Source organism: Trachurus trachurus (assembly GCF_905171665.1).
Source record: "Trachurus trachurus genome assembly, chromosome: 18".
In the NCBI taxonomy this organism is placed as follows: Eukaryota; Metazoa; Chordata; class Actinopteri; order Carangiformes; family Carangidae; genus Trachurus; species Trachurus trachurus.
The window spans coordinates 475,367-489,198 of record NC_139909.1 but is presented as its reverse complement, the minus strand read 5'-3'; the positions used below and the strand labels follow the sequence as shown (position 1 = coordinate 489,198).

At 43.0% G+C, this 13,832-nt stretch overlaps 1 protein-coding gene across 1 annotated transcript in view; it reads right to left on the bottom strand.

Annotated features, from left to right (window-relative positions):
- Positions 1-11,754: 11,754 nt before the first annotated feature.
- The window catches only part of mepceb (methylphosphate capping enzyme b), an 88,780-nt gene continuing 86,702 nt past the window's right edge, over positions 11,755-13,832 (bottom strand). The window contains exons 9-10 of the mRNA XM_083993398.1: positions 13,107-13,215; positions 11,755-12,143 (exon numbers count right to left, since the gene is read on the bottom strand). Coding sequence (XP_083849524.1) covers positions 12,091-12,143; positions 13,107-13,215 — 162 coding nt within the window. The 3' untranslated portion in view covers positions 11,755-12,090. The remainder of the gene's footprint in view (positions 12,144-13,106; positions 13,216-13,832) is intronic.

Sequence of the window (13,832 nt, the reverse complement as noted above, 5' to 3'; positions counted from 1 at the left end):
AGGATGTGGGTGTTTGTGGTGACGGTGGTCCTGCTGCACCAGAACCAGGCTGCTCCCGTAAGGATTTAAAGGTTTTTAAAGGATAATTACCGTTTTTTTTTACAACCTGGACCTTATTTCTATCATAAAATCTGATCATTTCCTCCCCCAGATAACTTTGGTGTCATTCCAAGTGGTTGTGATGAAATGAGCTCCAGCCGAGAGGCGCGTATATCTGTATAATGGAGTCTACAGGGCAGCAGAATGCAGCCTCTAAATAACACATTATCTGCAGAGAAACTCCTTCATTTCACCAATATTTAGTTCTGATAGGCTAGTGCTATTCCCCTCTGAGTCCGGGGTTAGCTGTTATCAACATCCGGGGTCTGTAGGTTGACCTACTGACCTCTGACCTGGATGATGTCATCTCTGAGCGCCGCCCGGCTCATTCTGATAATAATCATTCTGCTTCGGCATTCGGGTCCATTTTTATCTCAACTAGCCGGAGCTTTAGTGAGATGACATCATCCAGGTCAGAGGTCAGTAAGTCAACCTACAGACCCCGGATGTTGATAACAGCTAACCCCGGACTCAGAGGGGAATAGCACTAGCCTATCAGAACTAAATATTGGTGAAATGAAGGAGTTTCTCTGCAGATAATGTGTTATTTAGAGGCTGCATTCTGCTGCCCTGTAGACTCCATTATACGTTTTTAAAATCAAGAGCATTGAAATTCAGAGATCTAGTGGACTGCAAAACTGCACAATTTTTGTATAAAGCAAAGCACAATCTATGAGGGAAAGAGAGGGAGGGTACAACCTAAGAGGGAGAGGGAAGTTAAAGCAACCTTTTGCTCGTACCACGTTGAAAAGTCTGTGCATGTCTGTGGAGTGAAACTTTGGAACAGCTTACCAGAAGATATAAAAGATAGTAAAAATGTTGCCCATTTAAAAACAATGTTTAAAAATAATATTTTTGAAAAGTACAAAATTGAAAATGTTGAGAGCAACAAAGGGAAATAATTAACTTCATTTTGCAACAAACATGAAGTTTGTTTCTGACTGTTTTTTAGCGTATGTTTGTAGTTGAGGATTGATATGGGATGTGTAATGTAACCTAGGAAATTTCGACCTGTTTTGTTTTTGAGTTGTGAAGGTTTGTGGATATAGGATGGTCGGTGGGGGACGTACTGTGTAGGTATGTATGTGTGTATGTATGAATGTGTGTATGTGTATGCATGAATGTGTGTTTGTGTGTATGTGTGTATGCATATGTGCCATTCCCATCAGACTGCTTATGGTTTTTATAATAAAATGAGAAATGAGGGTGCGGCAGCTATAAGCTTTGCCTCAGCCACAACCCTTTTCCACCAGCTATAGTAGTATAGTAGTAGTATAATAGTATTTGTTACTACCTTGAATTTGTTTTGTTGAAATTTTGATGCTGTGATGGAAATAAACATTCACTCATTCATTCATATACGCGGCCCTTGGCTGGAGCTCATTTCATCACAACCACTTGTAATGACACCAAAGTTATCTGGGGGAGGAAATGATCGGATTTTAGGATAGAAATAAGGTCCAGATTGTTAAAAAAAACGGCAATTATCCTTTACTGATCCGTATCGATCAGCTGATCAGTGATCAGAGCTGTGATTGGTCGGTGACTCTCAGGTGTGTTGTAACCTACAGACAGCAGCAGGTCGAACCGGAGAACAGCAACACGTGATCCTCGCGCCGCAGCTGGACCTGACCACCGTGAGTCTCACACACACACACACACACACACACACACACACACACACACACACACACACACACACACACACACACACACACACACACACACACACACACACACACACACACACACACACACACACAGAGGTAACTAACAGCAGTGTGTTTCTCTGCAGCCGTCTCCCTCCACTCACATGACTCAGACTCAGAACATGTCGTCTTCTTCTTCCTCCTCCTCTTCATCATCATCATCATCATCATCATCAGTTTCCTCCGAGTCCAGTCAGAGTTCAGAGGTCAGAGGTCACGCACACACGCGCATACACACACACACACACACACACACACACACACACACACACACACACACACAGACACACACACACAGCTGAACCTCAGCTCCACTCAGTGGACGTTACAGGAGCTGCTCTTTAGTGTGAATGCTGAAATTGCTTCAAATCTTTCAATATTATTCTGAATTCTTCATCAGATTGTGCAGCTTCTTCTGCACATTATTGCCATTATTCAAATTTTTTAAAACTCCTGATACTTTTTCAAATATTTCACTTTTTCTGCAGTTTTTCTCTCTGACAGGAAAATGCATAGGAACCGGCTTCAAACTCCTAAACTACTGCTCCTACTTTGAACCTCATCTGCTTCCACATACTTTCACCTACAGGCTTCATTAAACTTCTGAACTGTAGACAAACATTTAATGTATTCACCCTGTGTACAACTTTTTCATATCTTGTACCGTTATTGAGAAAAAGCCTTTCAAAGCACATGAGCATTTATGACCAATTTCACATTTTTCAATGAGTGTGTATTGCGTTGGTCAGAGTCAGTGACATCATCATCAGAGTGCAGGACAGAGCCAAAAAGGCGACTGGAACTTTTCTCTTTAACCCTCCTGTTGTCCTCCTGGGTCAAGGAAGGAAGGAAGGAAGGACGAAGGGAAGGAAGGAAAGAAGGAAGGAAGGAAGGAAGGAAGGAAGGAAGGAAGGAAGGAAGGAAGGAAGGATAAAGGGGAAGATGGGAGGAAAGAGGAAGGGGAAAAGGAAGGAAAGATAGATGGAGGGAGGGAACAGATTGGGTCAAATGGGTCAAAAAGTAAGGAAGAAGGACGAAGGGAAAGAAGGAAGGGAGGGAGGAAAAAGGATTGTGGAAAGAAGGAAGGGAAAAAGGAAGGAAAGAAAGATGGAGGGAGGGAGGGAGGGAGGGAGGGAACAGATTCGTTCAAGGAAGGAAGAAAAAGTAAGGAAGAAGGGAAAGAGGAAGGGAAAACGGATGGGAAGAAAGATGGAAGGAAAGGAACAGATTGGGTCAATTGGATCAAAAGAGGAAGGAAGAAGAAATTAGGACAAAGGGAAGGAAGGAAAGAAAGAAAGGAAAAGGGATTGTGGAAAGAAGGAAGGATGGAGGATCGGAATAGATTGGATCAATTTGACCCAGAAGGACAACAGAAGAGTTAAATTATCTCTGAAGCTACAAATGACACTCTACACCTGTGATTTTGGCCACAGTTTGTAGCCACACTCGTCCTCTGGCTCAAAATGTGGTCAAAATGTGGTCAAATGTGGTCAAAAAGCACAGAGACTTAGAGAATGACCTTAAATATTTTTTTTTGAAATGCAGCAGAGAGTTCTCTGCTCCCATTTACCACAGTTCATTTTTCTTTCAGACCAGAGCAGATGGAGCTCCAGTTTGTAACTCGCTGTAAATGGCATTACACTTTGTTTAAATTCACCAAAAAATAGTCCCACCTCACACTACTTCTACTTCTTGCTTATTAAGTACTATTTTGGTAAGCTTTCAGTTCTCATTGAATCATCTCATATTATTGACGATGTAAAACCTTAAAGAAGTCAGGTATTTCTATAGTCCAGTGGTAAGATGGCTGCTTACCAAACCCTCGGTTGCTGGTTCAAATCCTTGATAGGGCATCTTTCCTACAATGTCTCTTTCTCGGTTTAGCCCCACACTTGATTCAACTTGTAAAATGTTTCATGTGTTTCAGGTTGAGAGGGTTAGCTTGCTGGGTTGCCAGTCATGAGATCCAGGATTCAATAAGCCATGTTTGTTGCACGTCATTCCTGTACTTCCTCTCTTTGTCCATTTCTAATTGCTTCAGGAATGGCTTTCAGCATTCACACGCATTTTCCTTATGGAAATGTTCTTCTGGATTATTCTGCTGTTTCTTGCAGTCTAACTAGTCCTACATACTTTGTGCTACTTAAACAATTAAAACATCAAATTGCACAGCTTCTTCTGCACATTATTGCTATTATTCAAAATTTTTGATACTCTTTATACATTTTCAAATAGTCCACCTTTTCTGCAATTTTTCTCTCATAGGAAATGCATTGGAACCGGCTTCAAACTCCTAAACTACTGCTCCTACTTTGAACCTCATCTGCTTCCACATACTTTCACCTACAGGCTTCATTAAACTTCTGAACTGTAGACAAACATCTAATGTATTCACCCTGTATACAACTTTTTCATATCTTGTACCGTTATTGAGATAAAGCCTTTCAAAGCACATGAGAATTTCGGACCAATTTCACACTTTTCAATGAGTGTGTATGGCGTTTGGTCAGAGTGAGTGACATCATCATCAGAGTGCAGGACAGAGCCAAAAAGCCGACTGGAACTTTTCTCTTTAACCCTCCTGTTGTCCTCCTGGGTCAAGGAAGGAAGGAAGGAAGGGCGAAGGAAAGAAAGAAAGAAAGAAAGAAAGAAAGAAAGAAAGAAAGAAAGAAAGAAAGAAAGAAAGAAAGAAAGAAAGATGGGAGGAAAGAGGAAGGGGAAAATGAAGGAAAGAAAGATGGAGGGAGGGAACAGATTCGTTCAAGGAAGGAAGAAAAAGGAACAAAGAAGGGAAAGAAGGGACGAAAGAAGGAAAGGAAAATGGATCGAAAGAAAGATGGAAGGAAAGGAAAAGATTGGGTCAATTGGATCAAAAGAGGAAGGAAGAAGAAATGAGGACAAAGGGATGGAAGGAAAGAAAGAAAGGGAAAAGGATTGTGGAAAGAAGGAAGGGAGAAAGGAAGGAAAGAAGGAAGGATGGAGGAAGGGAACAGATTGGATCAATTAGACCCAGAAGGACAACAGAAGAGTTAAATTATCTCTGAAGCTACAAATGACACTCTACACCTGTGATTTTGGCCACAGTTTGTAGCCACACTCGTCCTCTGGCTCAAAATGTGGTCAAAAAGCACAGAGACTTAGAGAATGACCTTAAATATTTTTTTTAATGCAGCAGAGAGTTCTCTGCTCCCATTTACCACAGTTCATTTTTCTTTCAGAGCCGAGCAGATGGAGCTCCAGTTTGTAACTCACTGTAAATGGCATTATACTTTGTTTAAATTCACCAAAAAATAGTGCCACCTCACACTACTTCTACTTCTTGCTTATTTTGTACTATTTTGGTAAGCTTTCAGCTCTCATTGAATCATCTCATATTATTGACGATGTAAAACCTTAAAGAAGTCAGTATTTCTATAGTCCAGTGGTAAGATGGCTGCTTACCAAACCCTCGGTTGCTGGTTCAAATCCTTGATAGGGCATCTTTCCTACAATCTCTCTTTATCGGTTTAGCCCCACACTTTGATTCAACTTGTAAAATGTTTAATGTGTTTCAGGGTGAGAGGGTTAGCTTGCTGGGTTGCCAGTCATGAGATCCAGGGTTCAATCAGCCATGTTTGTTGCACGTCATTCCTGTACTTCCTCTCTTTGTCAATTTCTAATTGCTTCGGGAATGGCTTTCAGCATTCACATGCATTTTCCTTATGGAAATGTTCTTCTGGATTCCTCTGCCGTTTTTGCAGTCTGACTAGTCCTACATACTTTGTGCTACTTGAACAATTAACACATCAAATTGTGCAGCTTCTTCTGCACATTATTGCTATTATTCAAAATTGTTGATACTCTTTATACTTTTTCAAATATTCCACTTTGTCTGCAATTTTTCTCTCATAGGAAATGCATAGGAACCGGCTTCAAACTAAACTACTGCTCCTACTTTGAACCTCATCTGCTTCCACATACTCTCACCTACAGGCTTCATTCAACTTCTAAACTGTTCATTTTGTATTCAAAGAGTCACACCTCACACAGAAGTCCTCTACTTCCACCTCTGACTTATTTCGTACCACTGTGCTTGGCTTTCAGCTATCATTCAATCATCTTTGATTCATGACAGTGTAAAACTCTCATCATATTGAGTGTCACTGTGGTGGAGGGGTGAAGGTATAACTCCAAATTCCAGGTACAAACCTTGCCTGAACAACCTGAACAGCGCATCAGTCTCTCTCTTGGTTTGTGTTATTAACATGCCTCTTGTTTACACCGCTGCTCTCAGATTGAAATGCACTAAAACTCTGAACTCCAAGACGGCAGCAGAGACAAAGCACAGCTCTTGAATGATTTGCATTCAGACATTGTGCATCCATCAGTGCTTGTCCAGTGCTGCCCTCCAGTGGATTTCACAGTAACAGCCACGACATCGCTCCTACCACAGTTTGCTGCAAATCATCACACTGCAATGAATGACAACAGTCTTTAAAACTTCAGCCTCTTTCAAATGTTACTACTTTAACTTACTTTAAGCTACACACTCCATTCAACTTGTAAAATGTTCATAAGACTTTCAGCTAGCATTCAAACAACTTTGATTTTTGACAGTGTGGAACTCATCTGCTAATTCAGCATGGATTCAGAACTGGCTTTCAGCATTCACACGCATTTTCCTTTTGGAAATGCTCTTTCTTTTGCTTTTTCTTTTTTTTCTCCAGGAACTTCAACAAGTGGGAGAACAACAGAACCTGGAGAACACGGTAACACACACACACACACACACACACACACTGGTTTGTAGTGACCTTCTGACCTCATATCCTGTGTGTGATGTCATACCCTGTGTGTGATGTCATACCCTGTGTGTGTGATGTCATACCCTGTGTTTGTGATGTCATACCCTGTGTGTGATGTCATACCCTGTGTGTGTGATGTCATACCCTGCAGGCTGTGGAGCAGGTGGACTCGTCAGAGGAGGTGAGCTGTCAATCAAAGCAGATCAATGTGATGGAGCCGGTCTAGTACACACAGTCCTGAGTGTGTGTGTGTGTGTGTGTGTGTGTGTGTGTGTGTGTGTGTGTGTGTCAGAGCTTGGAGGCGGTCCTCCGGTCTCCCGGTAACAGCAGCAGCAGCACCAGTCTGTGGCTCAGTGAACTGGTTTCACTGGGACGGCGGGACGGCGAGCGAGGCACCGGGGACGACGGCGAGCTGAGACGACGCCACAGGGTGACATCATCATTACATCATCACAGTTCACATTACATCACACATGACGTCACACAGATAGATCAGCATGTGGGAAACAGTTCAGTCAGGACTACACGTCCCATCATGCTTTGGGCCAAAGCTGTGATTCACAACCACAGAAAACCAGTTCCTCCAGTCCCGTCCAGTCCGGTTCAGTCTGGTTCATGTGATAAAACAGGAACATTTGTTGCTCCTAGCAAAGTTTAAAATTATTTCTGTGTCTCAATTTGAATACTTCCAGACTTAAGGCTGGATTGATAATGTTCGCTATTCCTCGTACGCGGACTGTCTTTGGTGAAAGTGCCTTCAAAGTATTCAAAAGCTCAGAAAAATCAACCTCACTCTGAAAAAAAGGACCCGTGATGAAAACCAGGGTTCGAAAAATAATATTGACAATTGACGCAAATAATTGGCACGAAAAGTACATCTCCAGTGTGAATGGACCTTTAAACTAAGTATTTAAGTCTAAGTTCTGAAGTATGTCAGAACACAGTGAACTGTAAGAACCTGGATGGTTTCACTCCAAACGGTCCAAAAGTGGAGTGTGGAACGATGTAAACTTCACACCCTCAGTGATCAACGTCAGCCGGCCTTGCACCAGCCGGCCGTGCACCAGCCGGCAAAAACTGAAACCCAAATTGAAATGACCTGCTAGTGTAGTCTAACAATTCAATGACCACAGCTGGTCACCAGCTTGTCGTGCCACACCGGTCAAGTCTCTATGAACACATCTATGGGCTTCTTTTTTGAGTGCATTTGGTCGTTGTCCCCACCAGTTTTCAAAATAAACTGACGCCCTTGGGTAGAGGTTTTATCGTGGCACAATTAAATCGGATTAGAAATAAAACTTTGACTCCCGTTCACTTGCATGGAGATTTTTTTCTGAATTAAGGTTCCCATGGCGACCGTTACGTCCTGCTTCCGCTTAAAGGGATAGTTCACCCAAAATTGAAATTTCACTCATGATCTCTTCCCCCTCATGTGGACTAAGGGCTGGGAGAAGTTTCAGAGTCCTCCGTGGCTTCTCTGAGTTACAGCGGGGCTCCGTGCAGCAGTATTTGTCCATATAACGGTTGAGAACGGAGCTCACTTTTCTTTGTCCAAAAAACATCCACATACCTCCATGCTGCTCGTCTGTAATGTCCCTCTTGTATTGAAGCCCCGACATGAGAAATTGTCCAGAAATAAATTAAATAAGTCTATATTTCAAGCTTGTTTGTAGCGGAAGCTTCTCGAAGCTCCTCTTCCCGGTTCGTCCAAATTTGATGAACCGGGAAGAGGAGCTTCCACTACAAAACAAGTTTGAAAAATAGACTTATTTAATTTATTTCGGGACAATTTCGCATTTTGGGGCTTCAATACAAGAGGGACATTACAGACGAGCAGCATGGAGGTATCTGGATGTTTTTTGGTGTGTCTTTTTGGATGAAGAAAAGTGAGCTCCGTTCTCAACCGTCATATGGACATGCACTGCTACGCCGAGACCCCCTGTAACTCAGAGAAGCCACGGAGGACTCTGAAACTTCTCCCAGCCCTTAGTCCACATGAGGGGGAGGAGATAATGAGAAATTTCAATTTTGGATGAACTATCCCTTTAACCCCTTCATGCAGAGGCCATTTTTGGCAATTTCCGCCTGTTTTTGTATCACTGCAATTAAAGCTTTATAACTACAGAAGTACTAATCCCACAAAATATTGAATTGAGTCATTCCATAAAAAATTGGTCTTCTGAAAATACAATTTATTTTGGAAAAAAAAAACGAGTTTGAAATTTTTGGTGAAAAGGTGATATATCAAAATCCTAATTATAAAACAGGTTGAATTTTACATATATGGTTCACACACTCCCTGTCCACATATGTACCAAATTTTAGGTTGATATGTAAAACTACTGAGGCACTATAGAGTTTTTCCAAACAGTGTCCCTTGGCGATGTCCAGTGGGCCAAACCTGTCCAAAATTGTCCAATTTGGTTAAAATGCACACTTCAAGATTTTAGTGAGATTTTTTGTTCTTTGCTTTTGTTTATATGACAGTATACGTTTTTTTGGTGGTGAAAGAAGAGGTGTACAGATGGTACATATATGTTTAAATCACCTTCGTTGTTGACGTGACGTCGCTTGTGGGCTGCCGTAGTCTGATATTGTTTGAGACATTTTCAGTGACTGTGAAAAAACCGTAGCACCTAGAAACTTCATTTTTTTCCCTACATGTTGCTGAAAGTGTCCTTAAAAGGTCTGTGGTGGAGTTTTAATTACACCAGGCCTACTTTCGTTGTATTAAAGCAGAAGTAAGCGATATTTTTGTGTTAATATAAGTGTTAAATAGTTGTATCTTCCGACAGCAATCACTTCTATAGAGTGTTTGGTCTGAAACAGTCTGTCAGTCACTCTGCTCTGCTCTGAGCCCAGGAGAAAACTTTCCTTGTATCCTACAACCTTTATCCAATGAGGAGAGAGAACGGCATAAAGGGGCAGTCCTCTCTGTGTGTGCAGCCAAGGGATGCGCCTGAATGTGGTGACGTAGGGACGAGGACCAATAGATCCATGACGAGGGCGGGGGCTGCTAACTCCATCGGCTGACAAGACGTTATGGTGCGTTCAAGGAAACTCGTGTTTTTCCGACCTGTGAAGTTGTACCAGTTCGATATGGTACGAGTTCACGGGTCAGAAGTTACGAGTGGCCGTTATAGTGACTTTCACAGGTAAAACAGGTCGGAGAAACACGAGTGGGTTGCCTGGAACGCTACAAAGTCGTAAGTTGTGACTTGAAGCTGTAATTTACGGTTTCAAAAGCCTGCCTGGAACGCAGCATTAGCCAAAACCACCGGATCGCTTACTTCTGCTTTAAGCTCTGTAAAGCGTCCAAAAAAGAAAACATTGCCATCGTTAGTTCCGATGAGTTCACAACGACAGTATTGGAGTTGAGACACAGCTACGTCTCCCCCCCCCCCCCCCCCTCAGGTTCTGGCGTTGACCTTTCACCCCCTCCGGAGTCGAGCCGGTCACCATGACTACCTGTCGACGGCACGCGGGGGCGGAGCCGAGTCCGGCGCCGAGTTTCCCCGACGACGGCTGGACGACAGCGAGGAGGACGGACTGACCTACGACCACCCAGACCACGCCCAGCGCCGCGGTTACCACGGAGACGAGGCGTCGCTGGAGCTGGGCCTTTAACAGAGGCCACGCCCCCCCCCCCCCCCCCACGAGCTGTCGATACCAACCAACCAATCAGTGATCTACACTGGTTAAAGAAATAAAGGGAACACTTAACTTCAAGTATATCACACCTAGAGCGCTGTAAAAGAGAGTAAGGACACCTCCATTGACCATTAAGGGTTTAAGGGTTTAAGGGTCTAAGGGTTTAAGGGTTTAAGGGTTTAAGGGTTTTGCGCCCCTAGTGGCAGGATATGGGTATTGCAACAGCGCCCAGAAAACCCATTCACTCCAATGTATGTGTGTTGCCCACTTGCTGGTAAATTGATGAAAACGGCCGTGTTTTTGTTTTTAGTCAGAGTCAGAGTCCTTATTGTGTGTGTCTAAATTCTCATTATTCTGGATAATGAAATTGTCTTTGGACCCACGGCTTAAAAACACAACATACAATACAGTAATAAATAGAATATAAAAAAATAAAAAATAAAACATACAATTTAATTAAAAAAGGAAAGAGAGATGCGACAGAGATGTTTGCACAAGTATGTGGGGGTGGCTGGGGACAGGGGAATAAAGTTTATTAGTGCAAGTCTGAGTGTGTCTGGGAGGGAAAGTACGTGTGAGTGTGTGTGTGTGTGTGTGTGTGTATGCCACTACAAGGGGGCGATTGCCTTCACCGCTCTAGGAAAAAAACTGTTCTTAAGGCTTGTAGTGGTTGCCTTGATGTACCTGTACCGCTTGCCAGACGGCAGCGGTACAAACAGTTCGTTAGGTGTCTTGGTCATATCAGATTATACTTATAATTTGTTTATTACAAAATGTAGATTGAAACATTCATGTAGACAACAGTTTGTTTGTTTTTTACTCTCCTATGTGTTAATGTTTATCTGTAAAGGATCCTCAATGATGCTATTAACGTGGGTGATCTATAAATGTCCTTAAATTATTGAAAACACCACACTGCTCATTCACCAACAATGCAGAGATGTCAGTTCTTTTGCAAAACCCATATTCCTCCACCAGGAGGCGCTGCCATTGGACCAATGCTGTCCTTACTCTCTTTTACAGCGCTCTAATCACACCTGTGTGAAATCAACCTGCCTGGGATGATAATTGTGATTTACATTGATCATTTATTTTATGTTATTTTGTTCTCAACACACTCTACTATATATTGAATAACGATTTCTATTAAAACTGCAATATTTCATTAATTGAGATCTAAGACGTGTTGTTTAAGTGTTCCCTTTATTTTTTTGAGCAGTGTATAATTATTGACCTCATGTCGTCATACAGAACATGTGGTGAAGTCTGTCGTCATCGGTCACCACGGTTACCACGGTCACCACGGTTACCACGGCCCTGGAGGCGTGGCCTGTGAGGTGACCGGTCGTTTCTGTTTTACTTCCTGTTGGAGTTTGAGTTTCAAAATAAAGCTTCAATGAAACAACTGATTGTGTTTGTGATCAGCTTATTGATCGTCATGGTGAAGCAGCTTATTGATCGTCATGGTAACAGCTTATTGATCGTCATGGTAACAGCTTATTGATCGTCACTCAGAGAAGCAGCAGAACTTTATTATACAAAGAGAAAAACAGAAACAGAAACAATGAACTCTTATTTTGAAAAGACCTGTACAGACAAAGAGAGTCACTTCCTGCTCATCGTCCAATCAGTGTCCCCCGACCAGGCGGCCGTGCGCTCCGTGTCGACCAATCACATCCTGAGGAATCCCTGCTGTCCAACGACAGTCTCTCCTGTGGTGTGATGTCACCACGCCCTCGGCCAATCAGCAGAGAGCTCAGTCAAACAGTTTCACCCGGTGAGCGTCCAATCGGCTGCTGAGGGCCGTTGCCATGGAGACGAGTCTGCGTCCTGTTCCCGTGACATCATCACTTCCTCTGGGCGGGGCCTTTGTGGAACAGGTAGATCGGCCGCTGGTTGCCTGGATACGGACATGACAAACATCCCATCAGTGTGTGTGTGTGTGACCACTCTGTCTCACACGCTGTGTTCAGAAATGCTGCCCTGGATGAGAACATTGTAACATTTGCTATAAAAGCGAGACTGCAGGTTTTACCAACTAAACTGAACCTCTCCATCTGGTTTCCAGGAAGTCATGCTCCTTACTGTATACACCATGGCAGTGAACAAATAGCTGAAACCATGTCTCACATCTTAAATGGTTGCCATGTTTACAGAGGGCTCTACATATGTTGGCATGACAGAATTGTAGATTTGATATCAGCAGATATCTCTTCTATCTTCAGGTCTTCCATCATGCTGTATAAACATTCTACTGTGAAGCCGAGTATGTTCAGCCTGTGTAATGATGTCTCAATGTTCTCTAATGTAACAGCTAATACTCCTGATGTTGTTGTTGTTGTTAATGAAAATCATAGAGAGGTGTTGATTCATTCTGGAGGTCGGCTGTACCTTTGATTACAGCCTAGAGGAGGCCTTTCTGACCAAAGTGCTGAAATAGCAGCAGCTGAAGCAGACCATCTCTCAGCTGGGCTACAGATGTAAACTTCTAGTCTTTATATTTGGTAGCCTGGGGCATGTGCACTAGTTGGTTGTGAGGGGCCTTCAGATGGCCGGCCTCTCTAAAAGAAGAGCTAAACAGTTGGCCAGGTGCTGCTCAGTCTCAGTTATTATTGGTAGCCGCTCAATCTGGAGGTTGTTTTTTGTATCCTTGAATGTCTGTTTTCTATCTGATCTGAGGTCAGTTTGTATGTAACTGTGTTCAGCTGCCCAGGTGCTTTGTGACTGACCGTCTTCCATTGTCAACTGCACTGGCAGAGTTTATGTCCCTTGTGCAAGAACCCTTGTACTTCTTTATATGTGGACATAAATAAATATTTCATGTGTGTTACCTCTGTGTGTGTGTGTGTGTGTGTGTGTGTACCTGTGTGTGTGAGCAGCTGGTAGGAGCTGAAGCCCACTCCGTCCGTCAGGTAACAGGTGAACTGCTCCGGCCTCATCCTCACGCTCCGGTAGTTACGGAACGTCGTCTCCTAGGAAACAGAGAGAGGTGATGTCAGAGGGATGTCAACGATTAATCGACTATTATTAAATTAATTGCAGTTAATCGTTCCTTTTCAATGGGAGTTTTTCTGTGAAATGTGAACAAGCGAAGCAACATAAATGTAAAAGAGACAACAACACTGTTACCTGTTGTAGCTGTAGCTGTAGCCTACTGGCCTCAGGCTGTACCATCGCTAACACACACACGACCAGGGAGTAACGAGTCAACCTTTAAATAATGTTGAGGGTCCAGTGTGTCCCATTTTCACATTTAGGAACAGTAAAAACACCCTAAACATACTCCCCCAATTCCAATACGCCCCCTAAAGACTCAGGCCCTGAACCCTCACTGACTGAAGTGACGTCAGCTGTAAGTGACAGAGTGTGAGAGTGTGTGAGGGTCCAGATGCTGTAAACATGAATGGAACAGCACTTACACACTCTCACGACACGTTACCTTGACAACAACATGTTGTTGACTCCGGTCTTGGACCGATAATTTACCGTACTTTCAACACTCACAACGTGTGTGAGGGGGATGGACTCAAAACAAAATGTTCCTAGATCAGATCTGATCAAATCATCATCAATAATCACAAACTGCACG